The following is an 18,026-nucleotide window of genomic DNA, read 5'->3' on the forward strand; positions in this document are numbered from 1 at the left end:
TGGGTAAAACCTATTTAATCTGCATACTTTTTGGTGGTATTATTTTCAGTCTTATTCTTAAGAAAGACACACTAGATCCTAGTTTCCCCTCCAGTTTTAGACTGTTGGCTAGTATCTCTCTTATATCAAAAATTTCTGAAACTATACCAGCTGATCAATTAACTATATATCTAGATCATCACAATTGCCTTAGCTCAAACAGTTTGGATTTAGGACATACCATAGCATAGAAGCTGCATTATTGGTCTTAGTTTCAGATGGTAGAGACTTTCTTTCCAAAGGTCAACCTCTTATTTTGCTACGGTTTGATCTTACTGCTGCATATGATACCATAGATTATGAGATCCTTTTATTTAAAATGAGCTCCTTAGGAATTGGACAAGAGTCCTTTCATGGTTCAAAGAATTTCTGTTCAAAAGAATTTCTGTTCAACAGACATTATATAGTAAAAATGAAGGAAGTTTTCAGAAAGTTGGACCTCCCTCCCTTGCAGGGTTCCTCAGGGCATACTCTTTCCCCCATTTTATTTATTCTCTACATCAGTGTTCTTCAACCACTGGTCCATGAACCTGTGCTGGTCCACAGAAATTTCCTGCCGGTCCATAGGGCCAGCACGTGCCTCAGGCCCAAAACAATGTTCTTCAACTGTCTGTCCACGGTACGATTGATGCGGCGTTATCTTCGAGCCAGCTCCCTCTTCCTAACTGATTCAGTGCACAAAGCCACGGGCAGTGGCTCCTACGGGCATCTTGCGCCTAAACCAGAAGCCTTCTCTCTGACATTGCAACGTTAGAGGGAAGGCTTCCAGATGAGGCACGGGACGTGCAAGGTGCAATTAGTACTATTAGGGGGTCGGGGTCTGGGGTGGAGATTGGGTAGAGATGAGCGGGGTCTGGCCCACGACTTAGCCCAGTGTTCTTCAACTGCCGGTCTACAGACCGATGCCGGTCCACAGAATAATTCTTTTATTTCTGCCGGTCCATAGGTGTAAAAAGGTTGAAAAACACTGCTCTATATGTCTTCATTTGACCTAGAATTTTCATCTTTAGGAGTAAATTTTTTCTCTTATGTGGACAACATGCTTCGGTTAATCGCTGTGGATAAGGACCAATCTCTTACTTTTAATAATTGGTTAATAATTGCATCATTATAATTGAGAAATACAATTCAATAAAGATAAGACTAAACTGCTCTGGTTGAATTGCTCTATCAAAACAATACTGGCGGAATTGTCTATAACTAAAGATTTATCTTTAAATGTTGAGCACACTTTGAAAGTGTTAGGCATCATTCTGGATCCTACACTGTCTTTTGAACCACAGACTAATCATGTAGTTAAAACCTTAGAGGACATAATAAAAAAAAACAAGTACCCTTTTGGCCTAAGGCCTTAAACGTTGAAAGTAGAAGCAGGGAAAATGACCATTTTTAAAAAAATTATCCAAAAGGAGGTTTTTTTTGTTAATGGCCTGCCTCTACGTTCAGCTGTTTAAACGCCCAGACCACCACTATGTCTACACTAACACCATATAATCAACCTTAAAAAAGCCTAACGCCCAAATGCCCAAAGCAAGAGCTTTTAGGCGAAGGAGGAGCCAGTCCTTTACCTAAAAGCTGGATTCTGTAACTGGTGTCTGTCAAAAACAACACCGGTTACAGAATCCCCCCAAGCCCTCCTGCCCCGCTGAAAACCCACCTGCCCGACACGATCAGGGCAGGAGGGAGCCCAAGCCCTCCTGCCCTGCCGAATCCCCCTACCCCCACCCCTCACTAAAATATGGGCAGGAGGGATCCCAGGCCCTCCTAGCCTCGACGCAACCCCCCAACTACCACCCCCCCGAACCCCTGTTCGGCTCCCCCACTCCCCCTCTCCATACCTGAAAATCATTGGTTGGATGGACGGGTGCCAAGCCTGTCCATCCGACAGGCCAGCCATCCCCAGCCTGAGGCACCTGGGCCAACCAGAATAGGCCTAGTAGCCTTAGGCCCCTCCTGTAGGCGGGGCCTTAAGCACATGGGCCCAACTCGGTGGGGGTTGGGGGCGATCGGGGGTTCAGGGGGGCGGTCTTGGGGGGGTTGCATCGAGGGCTGGAGGGCCTGGGATTCCTCCTGCCTGTATTTTTTTTTTTTTTTTTTAAAGTCAAGCATTTTATTGAGAAAATAAAACTAAACAAATTATACATAATAGCAACAGAAAGACAACGAAAAGATAATCATCAGATCTAAGCATCCAGAGTACAATATCAAGGAGCAGTAGCGATGCATTCAGTGTCATAAGGTAGGTTGCCGGGCTGCTGAGCTGATTGGAGCAGCCGCCATCAGCTCAGCGGCCCCTTTTTTGGCACTTATACCTGTTTTGACTTGGTCTAAGTCAAAACGTATAAGTGCCGACTAGGCAAGCTGTCAAAAGTTTTGGTTATACCTGCTGTATGCCTAGGTATAGGTCAGCCCACCTCCCGCTCATCGCCCTCCCTGTCCCCCCCTCTAAAAACGCCTCTTTTCGCTCTATGTGTTTAGAGGCAGGGGAAAGGCCAAAGCTGGTTTTAGATACATCTAAAACCAACTTTGATTAGGCCACTTTTTTGATTTTTTTTATTTTTTTATTATGAGCCCCATATTGTTCAGGCTTCATCAGTTTCACAATGTGAGTATTTTGATGACAAACATTTTATATCTCTTGTTCAGGCTTTTGTTGTGCCTTTTCTAGATTATTGTAACAGTCTTTATTCTTCACTCACATTCAAATTACATACAAAGCCTCAAATACTCCAAATTATAGCTGCCAAATTTATATACCATCTTAAAAAGTTTGATATGGCATCTCTGGGGCTAAGCAGCCTTAACTAGCTTCCTGTTTAGACCCATATGTTTTTTAAGTTAGCTTGTATAGTATTTAAGATGTTTGAGGGATCTACCACAGAATATCTACTGGGATTTCTTTCATTCCTAGGGGTTTTTTTTGGTTTTTTTTTTTGGGGGGGGTCATCTTTTTCAGGGATACCTTTTAAGAAAATTGTGGGAGACACCTTTAGCCATCAGGTCATTTGCTTTTGGCTATCTCTTCCTCCTGCGTTGCAGGCATCATCATCTTATGCTATTTTTCATAAGAATTTGAAGACTCATTTATTTAGGAAATATTTTGTATTACACATTTCTTTCTTTTCTGTTTTGTTATCTGCTTTGAATCATCATTTGTTGGGATTTAACAGAATACTACTATCCATTCAGTTGTGTCTGACCCTTGGATACTCTGTAGTCCAGTCCTCGCCATGCTTCCCTGTTTCCAAGGCTTTTTTCAATCGCTTGATGTTTATTCCTGTGTCATTCTTGATGGTATCCACTGACCATTCTGATTAGCACCTTCTTTTCTAATGAATTTGCCCTCATCACATGCCCAAAATAGGTCAGTTTCTGTCTGGTAATCTTGCCTTCCAGGGACAACTCTGGGTTTATATGATCAAGAAAATCTTTGTTGGTGATCCATGAGATTCATAGAAGTCTTCTCCAGCACCACACCTCAAAGGCGTCAATTTTTCTTCTACCTGCTTTCAGGAATGTCCATGTGTTGCAGCCATATGTCATGATTGGGGACACAATGACAGTGATAGTCTTTGTTTGATGGTGACTGAGACATTCCTGCACTTCTATATTTGGTCCATGCTCACCATGGCTGCACGTCCCAGTGCTAATCGACGCTTGACCTCTGCTGTCGATCCGCCACTGTGATCAATGAGGGACCCAAAGAAAACAAAGCTGTCATCCACTTCTATTTAGCAGGATACAAGAGTCTTATTATTATTATGCTTCTCAAGATTTTATAAATGTAAAGAAACTCATGTCTCAACTTGAGGTAGAGACTGAAATGGCTAGTTTACTGTCTGAATTAGGATGTTTCCTCTTACCGGTCATATACAAAAAACTTTTTTGATTCCTTTATTATCTCAGTGATAGTGACACAAGCCCCACAAATATGAAATTGCCATACTCTTGTTCTCAAAATTCATACCTTAGTATGAAATGCCACAAGCCTCTATCGTTTTGGCTGCCCTACCTATGAAATGACAGCAATGCAAATAATATACCAGGCCCTAAACAAACATTATTGTTCTTCCCAGCAAAGAAAAAGAGTGACCTAGTATTTAAGCCAGGGACCTGAAAACCAAGGAAACCCATTTGATGCATTCCAACTCTGAAAGTCTACGTTTTTTTTCAATGGATTTAATAATTCTAGAAATCCATCACCTCGTAATGGAGATTTCTGAAGATGCTTGTTAAGTAAGGAATGAATCTTGGACAACAGAGCATTATTGCTTCATACTCTTGCCATTTCTAGGGCCTGCCCTCTGTAAATCCAGAGTTCTTAAGACCATATTGGTATTATTTCCCTTGGGATTCGATACTTAATGTAATAATAGAAACACTGAAAATCAGTGCTTTTGGCATAGTACAAAGCATAATTTCTAACAGTGCAAGAAGATAAAATGGCTTCCAGAGGTCAGTAAACGTAATGTGGAGAACTTTGATTGTTTCATTTAAAAACAATTTTCTCAACTTATTAAAAAAAAAAAAAAAAAAGTAATTGTTTTCAAAATATATATCATAAAATATAGAAGAAGACATATTTATTTTCTTAAAACAGCATGCTTTATTCACAAGCACACATGCATATTTTTTATTTAGGTTTTGGGTGAGTCTGATCTGTACATAAGAAATAAGGAATAAAATGCTTCTCCCCTGGCCACACCCCCTTTTGAGATTAATGCACTATAATTTTCACGCACCACTTTATAGAATGCATTAGATTATAATTAGTGTTGATTATTACATGTTAATTACCAATTATCAGCCTTGATTAGATTGTTAAACAATTAAGTTGTGCGTGCAACTTTAGGTCCCAATTTTTCCAGTTGCGCGTAATCAACTGTACAGCTGTACCCGTCTTAATTAAGAAGAGCCGTCCTTTATATTTATCTAGCGGGTCCTTAACATGCAACACAATAAAAGGAAATTAAGACAAAAAACACGGATCCAGCATTCATCTCCCATCTCCTGCCCTTCATCCTGCAGGTCGAGCATCCATGTCCCTTCCCCCCAACACATTTGGTCCACCTCCCACCCTGGGTCTGCCTTCCCTCCCTCCGGGGAAGGTGGTGGGAAAGGGGTGGGTCTGGCTCTGAAGGACACCCACCCCCTTCCCGTAGAGCTGACATCTCTTACCTTTGACTCTCCCAAAGCAGCAGCGGCAGAGCTGTAAACAGGCTGCTTGTGGCCAGTCCCAGCATGGCCTTTCCTCTACCTCATTGGAAGTGACATAGCAGAAGAAAGGGGGAGTGGTTGTTTGGTCAGGAGTGCAGGAGACAATTTTTTTTTTAACAGCAATTTTTTTGTCCTGGTTGGTTGAGTGCTGGTTAATTGTGATTCTACTGTATTCTATGAGAATACTTAGGGTTCCTTATTCAAAGCTGTGGTAAAAATTGCCCATAATGCACCCTTATGCAGGTCTTTCCCATATGGTCAGACCATTTTTAACATGACTATAAACAAAAAAAAATTTGATTTATTTCATTAATGGCTGTATATTGATGTTGCCATTAGTGCGTGACCATTTAAAAAAAATTAACATGGAAGCTCTTATTGCCACTTATTTTATAGGTGGTAATAGCTCCTGCTTTACCTATGATCTAACCAGTAATTATGCTGTTAATGTATTTGTGCTAACTGGTTAATGCAGGAATGTCCACTGTCTGCCCCTAACATCACCTAAAAAAAATAGAAAAACATATTCTCTGTGTAGTTAGCACATGGCAAAACTAACGCTGAATTCTTTAGAATGTCCCACTTTTGACTATTTTTGCTGTGTTATACGTATGTTAATGCTTAGTGTAGATTAAGAAAAGGACCCTTTAACGCTCCCAAAAGTTCTATAGACAAGCTTACTACCTGCGTTTTTTGAGTGCCTAAATGATAGCACCCTGTTATTGAACTGTCTTCATAGAATGTACCCTTTTTCTTAAATGCAGGATGCATGCCATATTTTAATCAGGTATATGCAACATCAGTTCTCAAGGGTCACAAGCCGGTCTAGTTTTCAAGGTCACCATAATATGCAAAACATATGAAAATTAGATCTGTACGTTGATTAAAAATTTTAATCACACGATTAATCATGATTGAAATTTTTAATAACATGATTAATCACATAAAATGCCCCCTGTACAGTGCAAAATAGAGATAGCAGATGTAAATTCTCAAAATTGACATATTTCAAATACTAAGCTAAAAATAAAATTATTTATCTTACCTTTGTGGTCTGGTGACTTTCTTTCTAATCTTCTCATTCCCTGATTGTGATGCTGCTGCCTTGTGCTCCAGGCCTCCTCTCTAATCACTATTTCTTTTTTATCTATCAGCTCTCCAGGGAGATAGGGGGCAGCAGCACCAGCAGCTCTCCGGGGGGAGGAGCAGCGGCACCAGCAGAGGGAGCAGGAATCTTAGGCAGGGCTGGTGTTAGACCTGCTGCAGAACTCAGTTAAAGAGGGGGGGCACTGAATAATGAGCCAATTAACATTAATAATTGGGTGCTAATAAACCAATTATTGATATTAATTGGCACCGCACCTCTGGCTCCATGCTATTTTATAAGATATGGGCCTGGATTCTATAACCAGCACCTAAATTTAGGCATCGGTAGGCGACCTGCCAATGGTCAGAAATGGCAGGGTTGAAGTGCCTACCAAAGCCTAAATTAAAGGTAGCTAAAATGGCCACTGGAATCGCAGCTAGGTTGGTGCTTTAGATCGCCTAACGCCAAAGTAGGCATGGCCAAAGCCCAAAGTGGCGTTAGGCGATCTATAGCGCCAACCTAGCCGTGAATCACACCAAGATAGGTGGCTGAAATGTAGGCCCAGGTAACCCAGACCTACATTTTAGCAGCCTATCTTTTCCTAGACCTCAGCAGCCAATTGCGGTAGGAGAATTCCTCCCTCACCCATCAGCAGAGCAGCAGGAATTCCACAAAGCTACAATTCTTGGCCGCCAGTAATAGAATCGCAACTGTAGGAAGCCCCTGCTGCTCAGCTGATTTTGGAGGGGGAAATTCCCCTGCCACAATTGGCTGAGAGCAGTCATGGCAGGGAACCCCTGTACCCAACCTCAAATCAGCCGGCAGGAGAGATGCCCACTCCCTCCTGCCGGTGCCCCCACCCCCCACTAACATCCCTGGCAGATGATGTCACACGTGCGCATGACATCATCATGTCAATGTCTGCACATTCCCGGAGGCCCTGCAGACGCAGCTCCGAGTTTAATGTGCTGTGGCTTGAAAAAGTTTGCGAGACACTGAGATGAGTGATTTTGCACAGGTCTTTATAGAAAAAAGAGTGATATCACTTAGCAGCCATCTCTTATCAGTGCTGGCACTTATATACAGAAGGGATAATTTTGTAACCTCCATGTGTAGGTACACATATACAATACAATAATATAATACAATCTTTATTTGTATACCACCAATACCTCCATGAAGTTCACAGCAGTTTACATGAGTAATTATGGTGATACAAATTAAAAACAAATATTTAGGAATCATTCGTAACAAATTCTGTATTTTAGAAGCATCCACATGTGTAAAAGGTAGCTTTTCAACATGTAGATTGACATACTGTGCCAGAAAGTGTGGTGGGGCAGAGAGAAGGAATGGTTTAGATGGACATAACATATCAAGATGATATATCAAGAATCTAATAAATATAAACATATCGACATTGGTTCCTCATCAAGGGGAATCTACGTACATAAAAATGATATTGGCATTTACACTTACCCCCAGGCACACATAAGTGCCTGTTTTAAAGGGCAGATTCCAAAACAAAGGTCAAACTCCCTCCACCAAATCAACCTCTTCCCCAGGCATTATCCCCCTCCCCCATGATCACCTCTGTTTGTCTCTGACACCACTTGGAGGGCATCCATTTCCCTCCTCCCCCCTCCCCAACACATCTGATCCTCCTCTCCCCTTCCAACAGATCCAGATACCCCCAGGAGCCTCTGTACACATTAAAAAGACCCTCCTGGCAATGATGACTCCCGCATGAGCAACCTTTCTTGGCTCTGTTTGGCAGTGTGACACTTAGAGTACTGTGAGTTTAGTGCTAGGGGTCACAAAGCTATTTTTACCAGGACTGAAAGAGCAGGAGCACATAGAGAATGTTCTTGTTCTCGCTAGACATCAAGACTAGGGTGAAGGATCAGAGGTGGTAGGATGGTGGGGGATGCCTGTCTAGTGGTCAAAGAATCGGGTCTTCTTCCAAATTTCAGTAACTCTAGATTGTTAAGTCACATGGGGAGGAGGAGAATGAAGCCAAGTTTAGAGGAATCATATCTTTCCTTCAATTGCTGCTTAGGTAAAATGGTCTGTGGTTCATTGTATTCCTGGTGTCAGTAGATGTCATACTAAAACTTTCACTGCTTGTCAAGAAGGTCTAGAAAGGTTTGATGTCAAATAGCAGTGTGTCTCATTTTTATATGAAGTAGACAAGAAACGAGGTGCCAAATGATTCAGTCTGAGAATCAAGCAATGTTTAATCCCTAATTTTGTGGCACATATCTAAGGACTCGATGTGGCTGTGTTATTCTCTTTTGCTGCATCAGGTTGAAGTTCTATAACAGCAGTGATACATATCTAACCCATTATAGAATAAGGGCCAAATTCTATATATGTACCAAAATATTTGGTGCCGATAAAAATGGCATTTAACATAAGAACATAAGAAGTTGCCTCTGCTGAGGCAGACCAGAGGTCCATCTCGCCCAGCGGTCCGCTCCCATGGCGGCCCATCAGGCTCATTGCCTGAGCAGTGGTCCGAGACTATCCCTATAACCTACCTCTACTCCTATCTGTACCCCTCAATTCCTTTATCCTCTAGGAACCTATCCAAACCTTCTTTGAAGCCTTGTAACGTGCTCCGGCCTATCACAGCCTCCGGAAGCGCGTTCCATGTATCCACCACCCTCTGGGTGAAAAAGAACTTTCTGGCATTTGTTCTAAACCTGTCCCCTTTTAATTTCTCCGAGTGCCCCCTTGTACTTGTGGTTCCCCATAATCTGAAAAATCTGTCCCTGTCTACCTTTTCTATACCCTTCAGGATCTTGAAGGTTTCTATCATGTCTCCTCTAAATCTCCGCTTTTCCAGGGAGAACAGCCCCAGTTTTTTCAGTCTGTCAGTATATGAGAGGTTTTCCATACCCCTTATCAGTTTAGTTGCTCTTCTCTAGACTCCCTCAAGTACTGCCATATCCTTCTTGAGGTACGGCGATCAGTACTGGACACAGTACTCCAGATGCTGTCGCACCATTGCACGATACAGTGGCAGGATGACCTCCTTCGTCCTGGTCGTGATACCCTTCTTAATGATACCCAACATTTTGTTTACTTTTCTTGAGGCTGTGGCGCACTGTGCTGACGCCTTCAAAGTTGTGTCTACCATCACTCCCAGGTCTCTTTCAAGGTTACTTACCCTTAGCAGTGATCCCCCCATTTTGTAGCTGAACATCGGGTTCTTTTTCCCTACATGCATGACCTTGCATTTCCCTATGTTAAAGTTCATTTGCCACTTTTTGGCCCATTCTTCTAGTGTCGTTAGGTCCCTTTGCAGATCTTCGCAGTCTTCCATGGTTTCAACCCTGCGGTAGAGTTTGGTGTCATCCGCAAATTTAATAACTTCGCAATTTGTTCCCGCCTCCAGGTCATTAATAAATATATTGAACAGGAGCGGTCCCAGCACCGACCCCTGCGGAACTCCGCTCGTGACCCATTGCCAGTCTGAGTAATGGCCCTTTACTCCTACCCTCTGTTTCCTGTCCGCCAGCCAGTTTTTGATCCATTGGTGGACCTCCCCTTGCACCCCGTGTTTCCACAGCTTTTTAAGCAGTCTTTCGTGCGGTACCTTGTCGAAGGCATTTTGAAAGTCAAGGTAAATGATGTCAATGGATTCCCCTTTATCCACCTGGCTGTTTACCCCCTCAAAGAAGTACAATAAGTTTGTGAGGCATGACCTACCCTTGCAGAAGCCGTGCTGACTTGACTTTAGCTGTCCATTGTTTTCTATGTGTTCACAGATGCTGTCCTTAATCATCTTTCCCGGGACCGAGGTCAAGCTCACCGGCATGTAGTTTCCCGGGTCCCCCCTTGAACCCTTCTTGAAGATGGGCGTGACATTTGCAATTTTCCAGTCCTCCGGGATCTCTCCAGTTTTTAAGGATAGGTTACATGATTCTATAAAAGGCACACACCATATATAGATCACACTTAGCAGCTGTACCCAGGGCAGGATTAATTTGTCACGGGCCCCTAGGCACACAAGTCCACTGGCCCCCTGCCCCACCTCGCCATGCCCCGCCCCCATTTATTTACCCATTTTCTTATTTACTTTTTAATTTCCACTTTATTTCTTTTATTTTAAAATTCAAAATGAACTACAAAGATTACCATACCAGTGCCAGTGTACAGTTTTTCTTCTATGCAACCTCCAAATATCTCTGAACAAATCCCCCCTTCCTTCCTAGAGGAAGAGATCTTCAGCTGGCAGGGTTTTGGGAAGCCCACCAATTTATATTTTGCATTTGGGTAGGAGGCATGGGGCATGGCGGAAAGAAAATTTAGTGCCCATCATTTTATTGGACTAATACATTTCTCATTTACCTTTCAGGGGTTAAAACTATACTACTGTTACAGTATCCCTGTCCTGACCTGAGGAAAAGAGTTATGGTCTCTGAATTAGTAAAAAATGTATTAAAATTAGTCCGATAAACAGGATCACCTTATTTCCATTTTCTATTAATAAAAGATTATCAACACAGCTAAAATAATACTTTATCCTAACGCAAAAACAAATAAATAAAACACATATAATTTTTTTTTCTACCTTTGTTGTCTGGTTTCTGCTTTCTTCATCTTCTTTCTTCCATCCACTGGCTGCCCTCTCTCTGCCTTTTCCATATGTCATCTGCTCTCTTTCTATGCCTCTTTCAGAAACTGTCTGCCTCTCCCTTCCATCTCTCCTTCCTCCCCATTGGTGTGGCATCCATCTATTTTTCTCTGCTCCCCCCATGGTGTGGCATCTGTCTTCTTCCCTTCCGTCAGATTTTAGCATCCCTCCTTTCCTCCCATCAGATCTGGTATCTGCCTCCTTCCTCCTCCCAGGTTTGGTATCTATTTCCTCCCCTTCCCCCTGCTCTGGCATCTCTCTCTCTTCACTCCCTTCCTCTTGTTCTTCCCTGGTCTTCCTTCTCAATTTATTTTCTGCCTCTGTCTAAATTCTTTCTTACTATTCAGTTCTCAATCTCCCTCTTTCATTGTGTCTACCTATAGCTTGCCACCTCTTTCCCTTACCCCTTCCAGTATCTAACTCTATCCTTGTCCCGCAATCCAGCATGTACCCTTTTTTTCCTTTCTCCTCCCCACTTCCTTCCAGCGTCTGCTCCCCTCTCTCACCCCCCTTCCATTCAATGTCTGTCCCCCCTCCCCCACACTTCCATTCAGCATCTGTCCCTCTTCCATCCACTGCCCTCTCTACCTGTTCTATCTAGTATCTGCCCTCTCTCACTCTCTCTCTTCCATTTGGCATCTTCCCTCTTTCTTTGTCCCTTCAATAAACTGTCTGTCCTGTACCCCTTCTCTCCTTTGTACATGATTCATTTCAGCTTCACCCCCTCTCCATTTTTCTGTCTCCACCCCTTCCCCTAAGCTCTGGCATCTCTCTCTTCTCCTTTCCTTCCTTCCTTCCCACTCAACCCCATGGCCTAGCATCTCCCACTCCCCCTCCATGCTCTGGCATTTCCTCTTCTTCCTTTCCCTCTGGTCTGGCATCTGTCTCCTTAGTTTCCCTTCCCTCCCCCATGGCCTGGCATCTTTCTGCTCTCCTTCTCTTCTATCTCTCCTTCCCCCTCCATTATCTGGCATTTTCTCTCCTTCCTTTCTCTCCCTCTCTCCTTCCTTGCCCTGATCTGGCACCTGTCTCCTTCCCTTCCCTCCCCCTTCCTGGTCTGGTATCTCCTTTCCTTCCCCTCCCTCTTATGGTCTTGACATCTCTATTTCTTCTCCTCTCCCTTCCCTGGCCTTCCTTCTCCCTCCTTTCCTCTCGCTCCCCAATTGGGTTTAGCAGCATTTCTCACCCCACCCCACCCCTGACTGCCTGGTGAGGTGAGGTCAGCTTCCCTCCCTTCCACTCCCTCGCTGCCCTCTTGCCTACTGCCCGTAAGCGAACTGAACCCAGGCCGCGGAACTTAACGTCATTCCTGTTTCGGAGAAGAAGGGAAGCCAGCACGCACAGTGATAGAGCGAACTGGGGCTCTAATACTGTGCATGCCAGCCTCCTTTCTCCGAAGAAACAGGAATGATCTAACTTCCTGTTTCGGAGGAGAAGGAAAGCCAGTGCATGAAATGTTAGAGCCCCGCGGCCAGGGTTCATGTCTTTTGCAGACAAGAGGGCAGCAAGAGAGTGGACAGGAAGGACACTGACATCACCTGGCAGTCGGGAGCCCCCTGCCCTGTTTGCTTCCCCCCTAATGCCGGCCCTGGAAGCCCCCTGATATTTTCAGGACCAAGGCACGTGCCTAATGGACCTACCCTTTAATATGGCCCTGGGCACACCCATTTAAAACAATAAAATCAGGCCTAAATTGTGTGTGGATTGGGCATATCCTATATCAGTGTGCTTAAGTTTTAGGAATGCCCATGACCCGCCCTATCTCCTCCCCTGGCCACACCCCCTTTTGAGATTCACACAGAACTGTCACATACCACTTTATAGAATTTGCCTCCCAAGTTGTGCACGTAACTTCTAATTAGTGCCAATTAGCATCAGTTAATAGGTGTTAATTGCCTATTATCAGCGATATTAGCTTTTCAAACAAATAAGGGGTGTGGTTATCAATGTGGACTACCATTAAGGTGTTATTTAACCACTAACTCATGTTATTTTAGGGCAGGTCTCATTTTATGAAGTGAAATCTAGTTACTAATAACCAGCTTAATGGTAGCCCATATTCACAACTCCCTCCCCCACTCCTCAGTGGTTCTATGCCATGAAAAGGCTTCTCCTACCCATAACAAATTTGTTTTTGCTATTAGGAGGAAACTGATGAAGATATATCATGCAGTAGTTTCTTTTGCCTGGGAATTATGGAATATGAAAGTTTTCTGAGGCATTCATAGCATGAATGGTGTTAAGTGTGAGTAAGGAGAGAGCAAGTTGGTTGTGGCAGATTGTAAAGGTTCTAAGTTGCTTCCAAATGATGTCATATTTGCTGAATATGTTCTTGTTTTCTTTCTGCCGTAGGTGAGCGGCCCTTCCATTGCAACCAGTGCGGAGCATCCTTTACACAGAAGGGCAATCTACTGAGGCACATTAAACTGCACTCGGGGGAGAAACCCTTCAAGTGCCCCTTCTGTAGCTATGCCTGCCGCAGAAGGGATGCCCTCACAGGTCACCTCAGAACACATTCGGGTGAGTCTTCTTGATGCCTCAGTGTGCTGCATTTTCTCTTGTACATTTTTCCATTAAAAAAAAGCCATGTTTACATTTTAGGGGCAATAACCTTTAAGCAATAAGGAACCATTATTAATGGCCTGTTATTTATTGATGCCATATAGAATATGCTTCAAAACCAGCTCCCTAGCATTAGGGCATGTGATGGGGCCTTATGTTACCATACCAGCAGCAGTCAGGGAGATCTAGTAGAATGCAGAAATTGACTCCTCCCTGCTGGCTGCAATTGGATATCCTGTTAGCCAAGCTACCAGAAACCCCATTCCTCAGAAGGGTGCCAGTGCATCCCAATTACTCTTTGGATGAATATGATCATTTCTGAGAGAAAAAAAAACAAGGTGATTTAAAGAACAAGCCCTGGTGTAGGCAAAAAAAATAGCCTGCTCACTTTAAAGACTGCACATTTTAGAAGTAGTTCTATAAATTGGCACCTCAAATTAGGTGCCACAGTGAGGCACAATGAGTGCCAACTCTTTATTGTCATTTAGGCACACCTAAGACATTATAAAATAGTAATGTAAACATACTTTGGTGCATTAAAAGTTAAGTGTGATGGCTGGTGTAAGTTATCATCTTTGGATGGTAGTTGTGGTCAAATAATTATGGCTGTGATGAATTATTGCCTTGACGCAACCGTAAACATGTTGGCCTAATATACCTGTAACAGACCACCAAGCTAAGTATTTATAAAAAAAAAAAAAAAAGAATAGTTGATTAAAGTTTAGGGTCCAATGAAGAGTTGACACATAAAGCCAGAGACTAAGAAAATTGATTGAGTCCTTGGTGGTGCCGCTGAGGACCGATGAGAAATTTGTCATTGAGAAGCCTAAGGGATACAGCTTGAACTTTACTAGCTGAGTCCTGTGGATTTGATTCTAATAGTTTCTCTAAACGTTTTGATCTGAGATTGAGGTGCCTGGTATACAATTGGTGTAAGTTGGCATGCTTAACCAAATAAATGTCACAAGCACAACTGATAATATTCTGCAAGTTATGCATATCGCTTGCCATCATGGCCCGCCCATGTGTATGCTTCCCCCTTGCAATTAGCACCATAACACTTGTGCAGTATTTTATAGAATAGCACGTAGTGTATTTTGCCATGTATCTGCCATTTATGGAAGCATTTGCATTCCCATTTATAGATATGTCTCCTCCATTACACAGCATTAACAGATCCAAAGCATGGACAGGTCCTGTAGAAAATACCAGCATCAAATTGTCCTTTAGCTCTCCTTGTTTTTCTTCATTGATTTTGGATCTAAGTAGGTATTTTTGTTGATTTTATTTTTTTAATCATTTTTGTCTCCTGCGTTTGATCCTTGGTTTGTTTCCTTGTCTTTCAATTATTCTGACTAATTCAGTGATCTGCTAGGACTAGATGCTATTGTAAGGAGACTGTGTGTTGAACTGAACAGTAAGCACCAAGCTGTGGATTTTCCCTGATCTCCAGATGTGTAAGTAAGTCACCCTTTCTCTGCTGTAGGTGGATTTCATTTTGTTCCAGAGGGGACACTGAAAGAAGAAAATAATAGGAAGGAAAGGAACCTGTGTATACTGAGCACTTTTTAGAGACTAAAGCATTGATACAGTCAATACACTTGTAATAAGAAGGAGAAAATGTTTGTACATTTGAGTTTACTTTATTTTAATATGAGAGCATGTGGAGTATCATGATGGCAAAACTGTGCTAAAGTTCCTGTGCCAGTCTGCTATATAGCTGATGACTAAGATGATTATTCAAAAATCTTGAGTACCGAACAGAAATAAGATATATTTCAGCATGAAAATAGGGAACTAGTGATGGTTATGTTTGCTTTAAATTAGAATTGGGCTGATGATAAGTAGGAATCTTTTTTGTTGAGGAGTGGTGTCTTTGAGGACACAAAGTAGGGGGAATTAGAATGGGAACTGAAGGGGAAATTTGGGGATGCCTTTCAGGGAAAACAGGAGGAGGACTGTGCTTGATGTCCATTCCCCTGTGATCTAATGCTTTTCTAAATTGGGCAGAAGAATCATTAAAATATTTGCTCAATACAGCAGTCATATTGATGCTTTTTCATGAAGCATCTTGACCCTTCTCAGAGCATTAAATGATTATTTTCTCAGCACTTCCACTTTAGGACTGATAGAAGCTTGGTGATCTAAATCTGTCTTGGTACTGTTTGTGTCAGCTGTAAGTGAAGTGGGTCCATGATTGGAAGCTTTTTCTGGATACTCATTTCCACTTAGGTTTTAAATTATAGAGGACTTAGACTCCAGGGTTGTCTAATCTTAGACTACTGTAATTTGTAGAGTTATCAGAGTCCTGGGGCTCTGCGTACGTATCAGCTCAGTTTTGACCTGAAGAGGAATGCTACCTTAGGAATAGGTCTAATGAAGATCTATCATTCTAGGACTTTGTACAAAGGACGACTTGGGCTGATCCCTTTCAGTTTCAAGTTGAAAGTGAAATCAGGGCACCTCTACTTAGTCTCCTGAAATGTCTGGATTGCCCCAATGCAATGCTTCTCAACATTTTCCTAGAGGTACACCTAACCAATTAGGTTTTCAAAATTACCATAATGAATATGCATGAGATGTTATCTACATGTAATGGAGACCCATTGTATGCAAGTTCATCTTATGAATATTCATTGTGGTAATCCTGAAAAGTTAATCATCTAGGTGCACCTCTAGGAAGGAAAGAGAACACTGTCCTGGTAAGTTGGTAGTACCGCCCATCCAGCCTCTTTTCTAGGATGTATAGTGTGGAGGACTCCATCTAATTTACTTCCTGTGATTCATAAGGTAAACAGAAAGAAGCAGGTCTAGGAGATGAAAGATTTGAAAAGCCTCAGTTGCCACATAACATAGAAATAGAGAAACAGAAGCAATGATGGCAGATAGAGACCATGGCCCTGATTCTCCAAAGTGCCGTCCCGATTTTAGGCAGCTGTAGGCGTCCTACAGCTGTCTAATCAGCCAATCGGGATGCACGTTTTTAAAAAAAAAATGCTCCCCAGGCAGGCCTGAAGGCACCTCCGGGAGCCTAGGGAGATCCGCAAGATGCCTAAGCTCGTCTAAGGGCCTTAGGCGGGCCTTAGGCGGCCCTACGCATCTCCCTAGTAGAGGAGAAGCTTAAAATGTAGGCCAGCAAAATGCTGGTCTACATTGTAAGTAGACGCGGCCGCTATACTTATCGCGGCAAGGGATCTCTCTGCCGCGATAAGTATAGCGGGCCGCAGCCTGTCCGATCGCTGGCATGAGGGTGCCCAAACCCTCCTGCCAGAAGATGCCCCCCCCGACACTACCGACCGCCCCCCCACACTACCGACCGCCCCCCCCCGACATTACCGATCTCCCCCCCCGACAATATCGATCGCTGGCAGGAGGGTGCCCAATCCCTCCTGCCCGAAGACGCACCCCCCCGGCGCTAACAACCCCCAAACCTCCACTCCACCAAACCTGTTCTTACTGCCAGATGGGTCTTGCACGTCCAGCCGGCAGGCACCGCCTCGTCGAAATGAGGCGGGCCCGCCCTTCCTGGCCCATCCCGCCAAAGCCTAAGGCCTGATTGGCCCAGGCTCTAGACCTTAGACTTAGTGGGGATGGTCGGACCCGCTATGCCTAAGGCCTGATTGGTCCAGGCTTCTAGAGCCTGGACCAATCAGGCCTTAGGCTTCGGCGGGATGGGCCGGGAAGGGGCGGGCCCGCCTTATTTCTACGAGGCGGTGCCTGCCGGCTGGACGTGCAAGACCCATCTGGCCGTAAGAACAGGTTTGGTGGAGTGGAGGTTTGGGGGTTGTTAGCGCCGGGGGGGTGCGTCTTCGGGCAGGAGGGATTGGGCACCCTCCTGCCAGCGATCGATATTGTCGGGGGGGGGAGATCAGTAATGTCGGGGGGGATGGTCGGTAGTGTCAGGGGGGGCGGTCGGTAGTGTGTGGGGGGCATCTTCTGGCAGGAGGGTTTGGGCACCCTCCTGCCAGCGATCGGTCAGGGGGCCGCGGCCTGCTATACTTATAGCGGCAGAGAGATCCCTTGCCGCGATAAGTGTAGCGGGCCGTGTCTAATCTAACCCGATTCTCTAACCAGCGTCTGTAACATGGATGCCGGTTACAGAATCGGGGTTTAGTTTAGGCCGATTCTGAATAGGACGCCTCTCCCGGACGTCCTATACAGAATCAGGGCCTAGGTGTCTTGCGGGCCTCGCCTTCAATATAGGCGGCCTGCCTGTGGAGCATTTTTTTAAAAAAACGTGCATCCCGATTGGCTGATTAGACAGCTGTGGGACGCCTACAGCTGCCTAAAATCGGGACGCACTTTTGGAGAATCAGGGCCCATAAGTCTATCCAGTGTGCCCATCTATAACAACTACTACACCCTACAATCCCTTCTCTCATACACAGAAGGTTGCCTAAGCTTTTCATTTACAAAATAAACTTCAAGTCCCATGATACTGTTAACTTGTTATTACATAGTTTATGAATTTCTAAATTA

The 18,026-nt window shown here is 43.9% G+C and overlaps 1 protein-coding gene across 5 annotated transcripts in view; it reads left to right on the top strand.

The window, feature by feature from the left end:
• Positions 1-18,026, top strand: part of IKZF2 (IKAROS family zinc finger 2) — a 273,519-nt gene that overhangs the window by 162,053 nt on the left and 93,440 nt on the right. For all 5 annotated transcript variants that reach the window (XM_033944155.1, XM_033944157.1, XM_033944154.1 and 2 more), the window contains exon 5: positions 13,338-13,505. In XM_033944155.1, coding sequence (XP_033800046.1) covers positions 13,338-13,505 — 168 coding nt within the window. The remainder of the gene's footprint in view (positions 1-13,337; positions 13,506-18,026) is intronic.

This window comes from Geotrypetes seraphini, chromosome 5 (genome assembly GCF_902459505.1).
Source record: "Geotrypetes seraphini chromosome 5, aGeoSer1.1, whole genome shotgun sequence".
In the NCBI taxonomy this organism is placed as follows: Eukaryota; Metazoa; Chordata; class Amphibia; order Gymnophiona; family Dermophiidae; genus Geotrypetes; species Geotrypetes seraphini.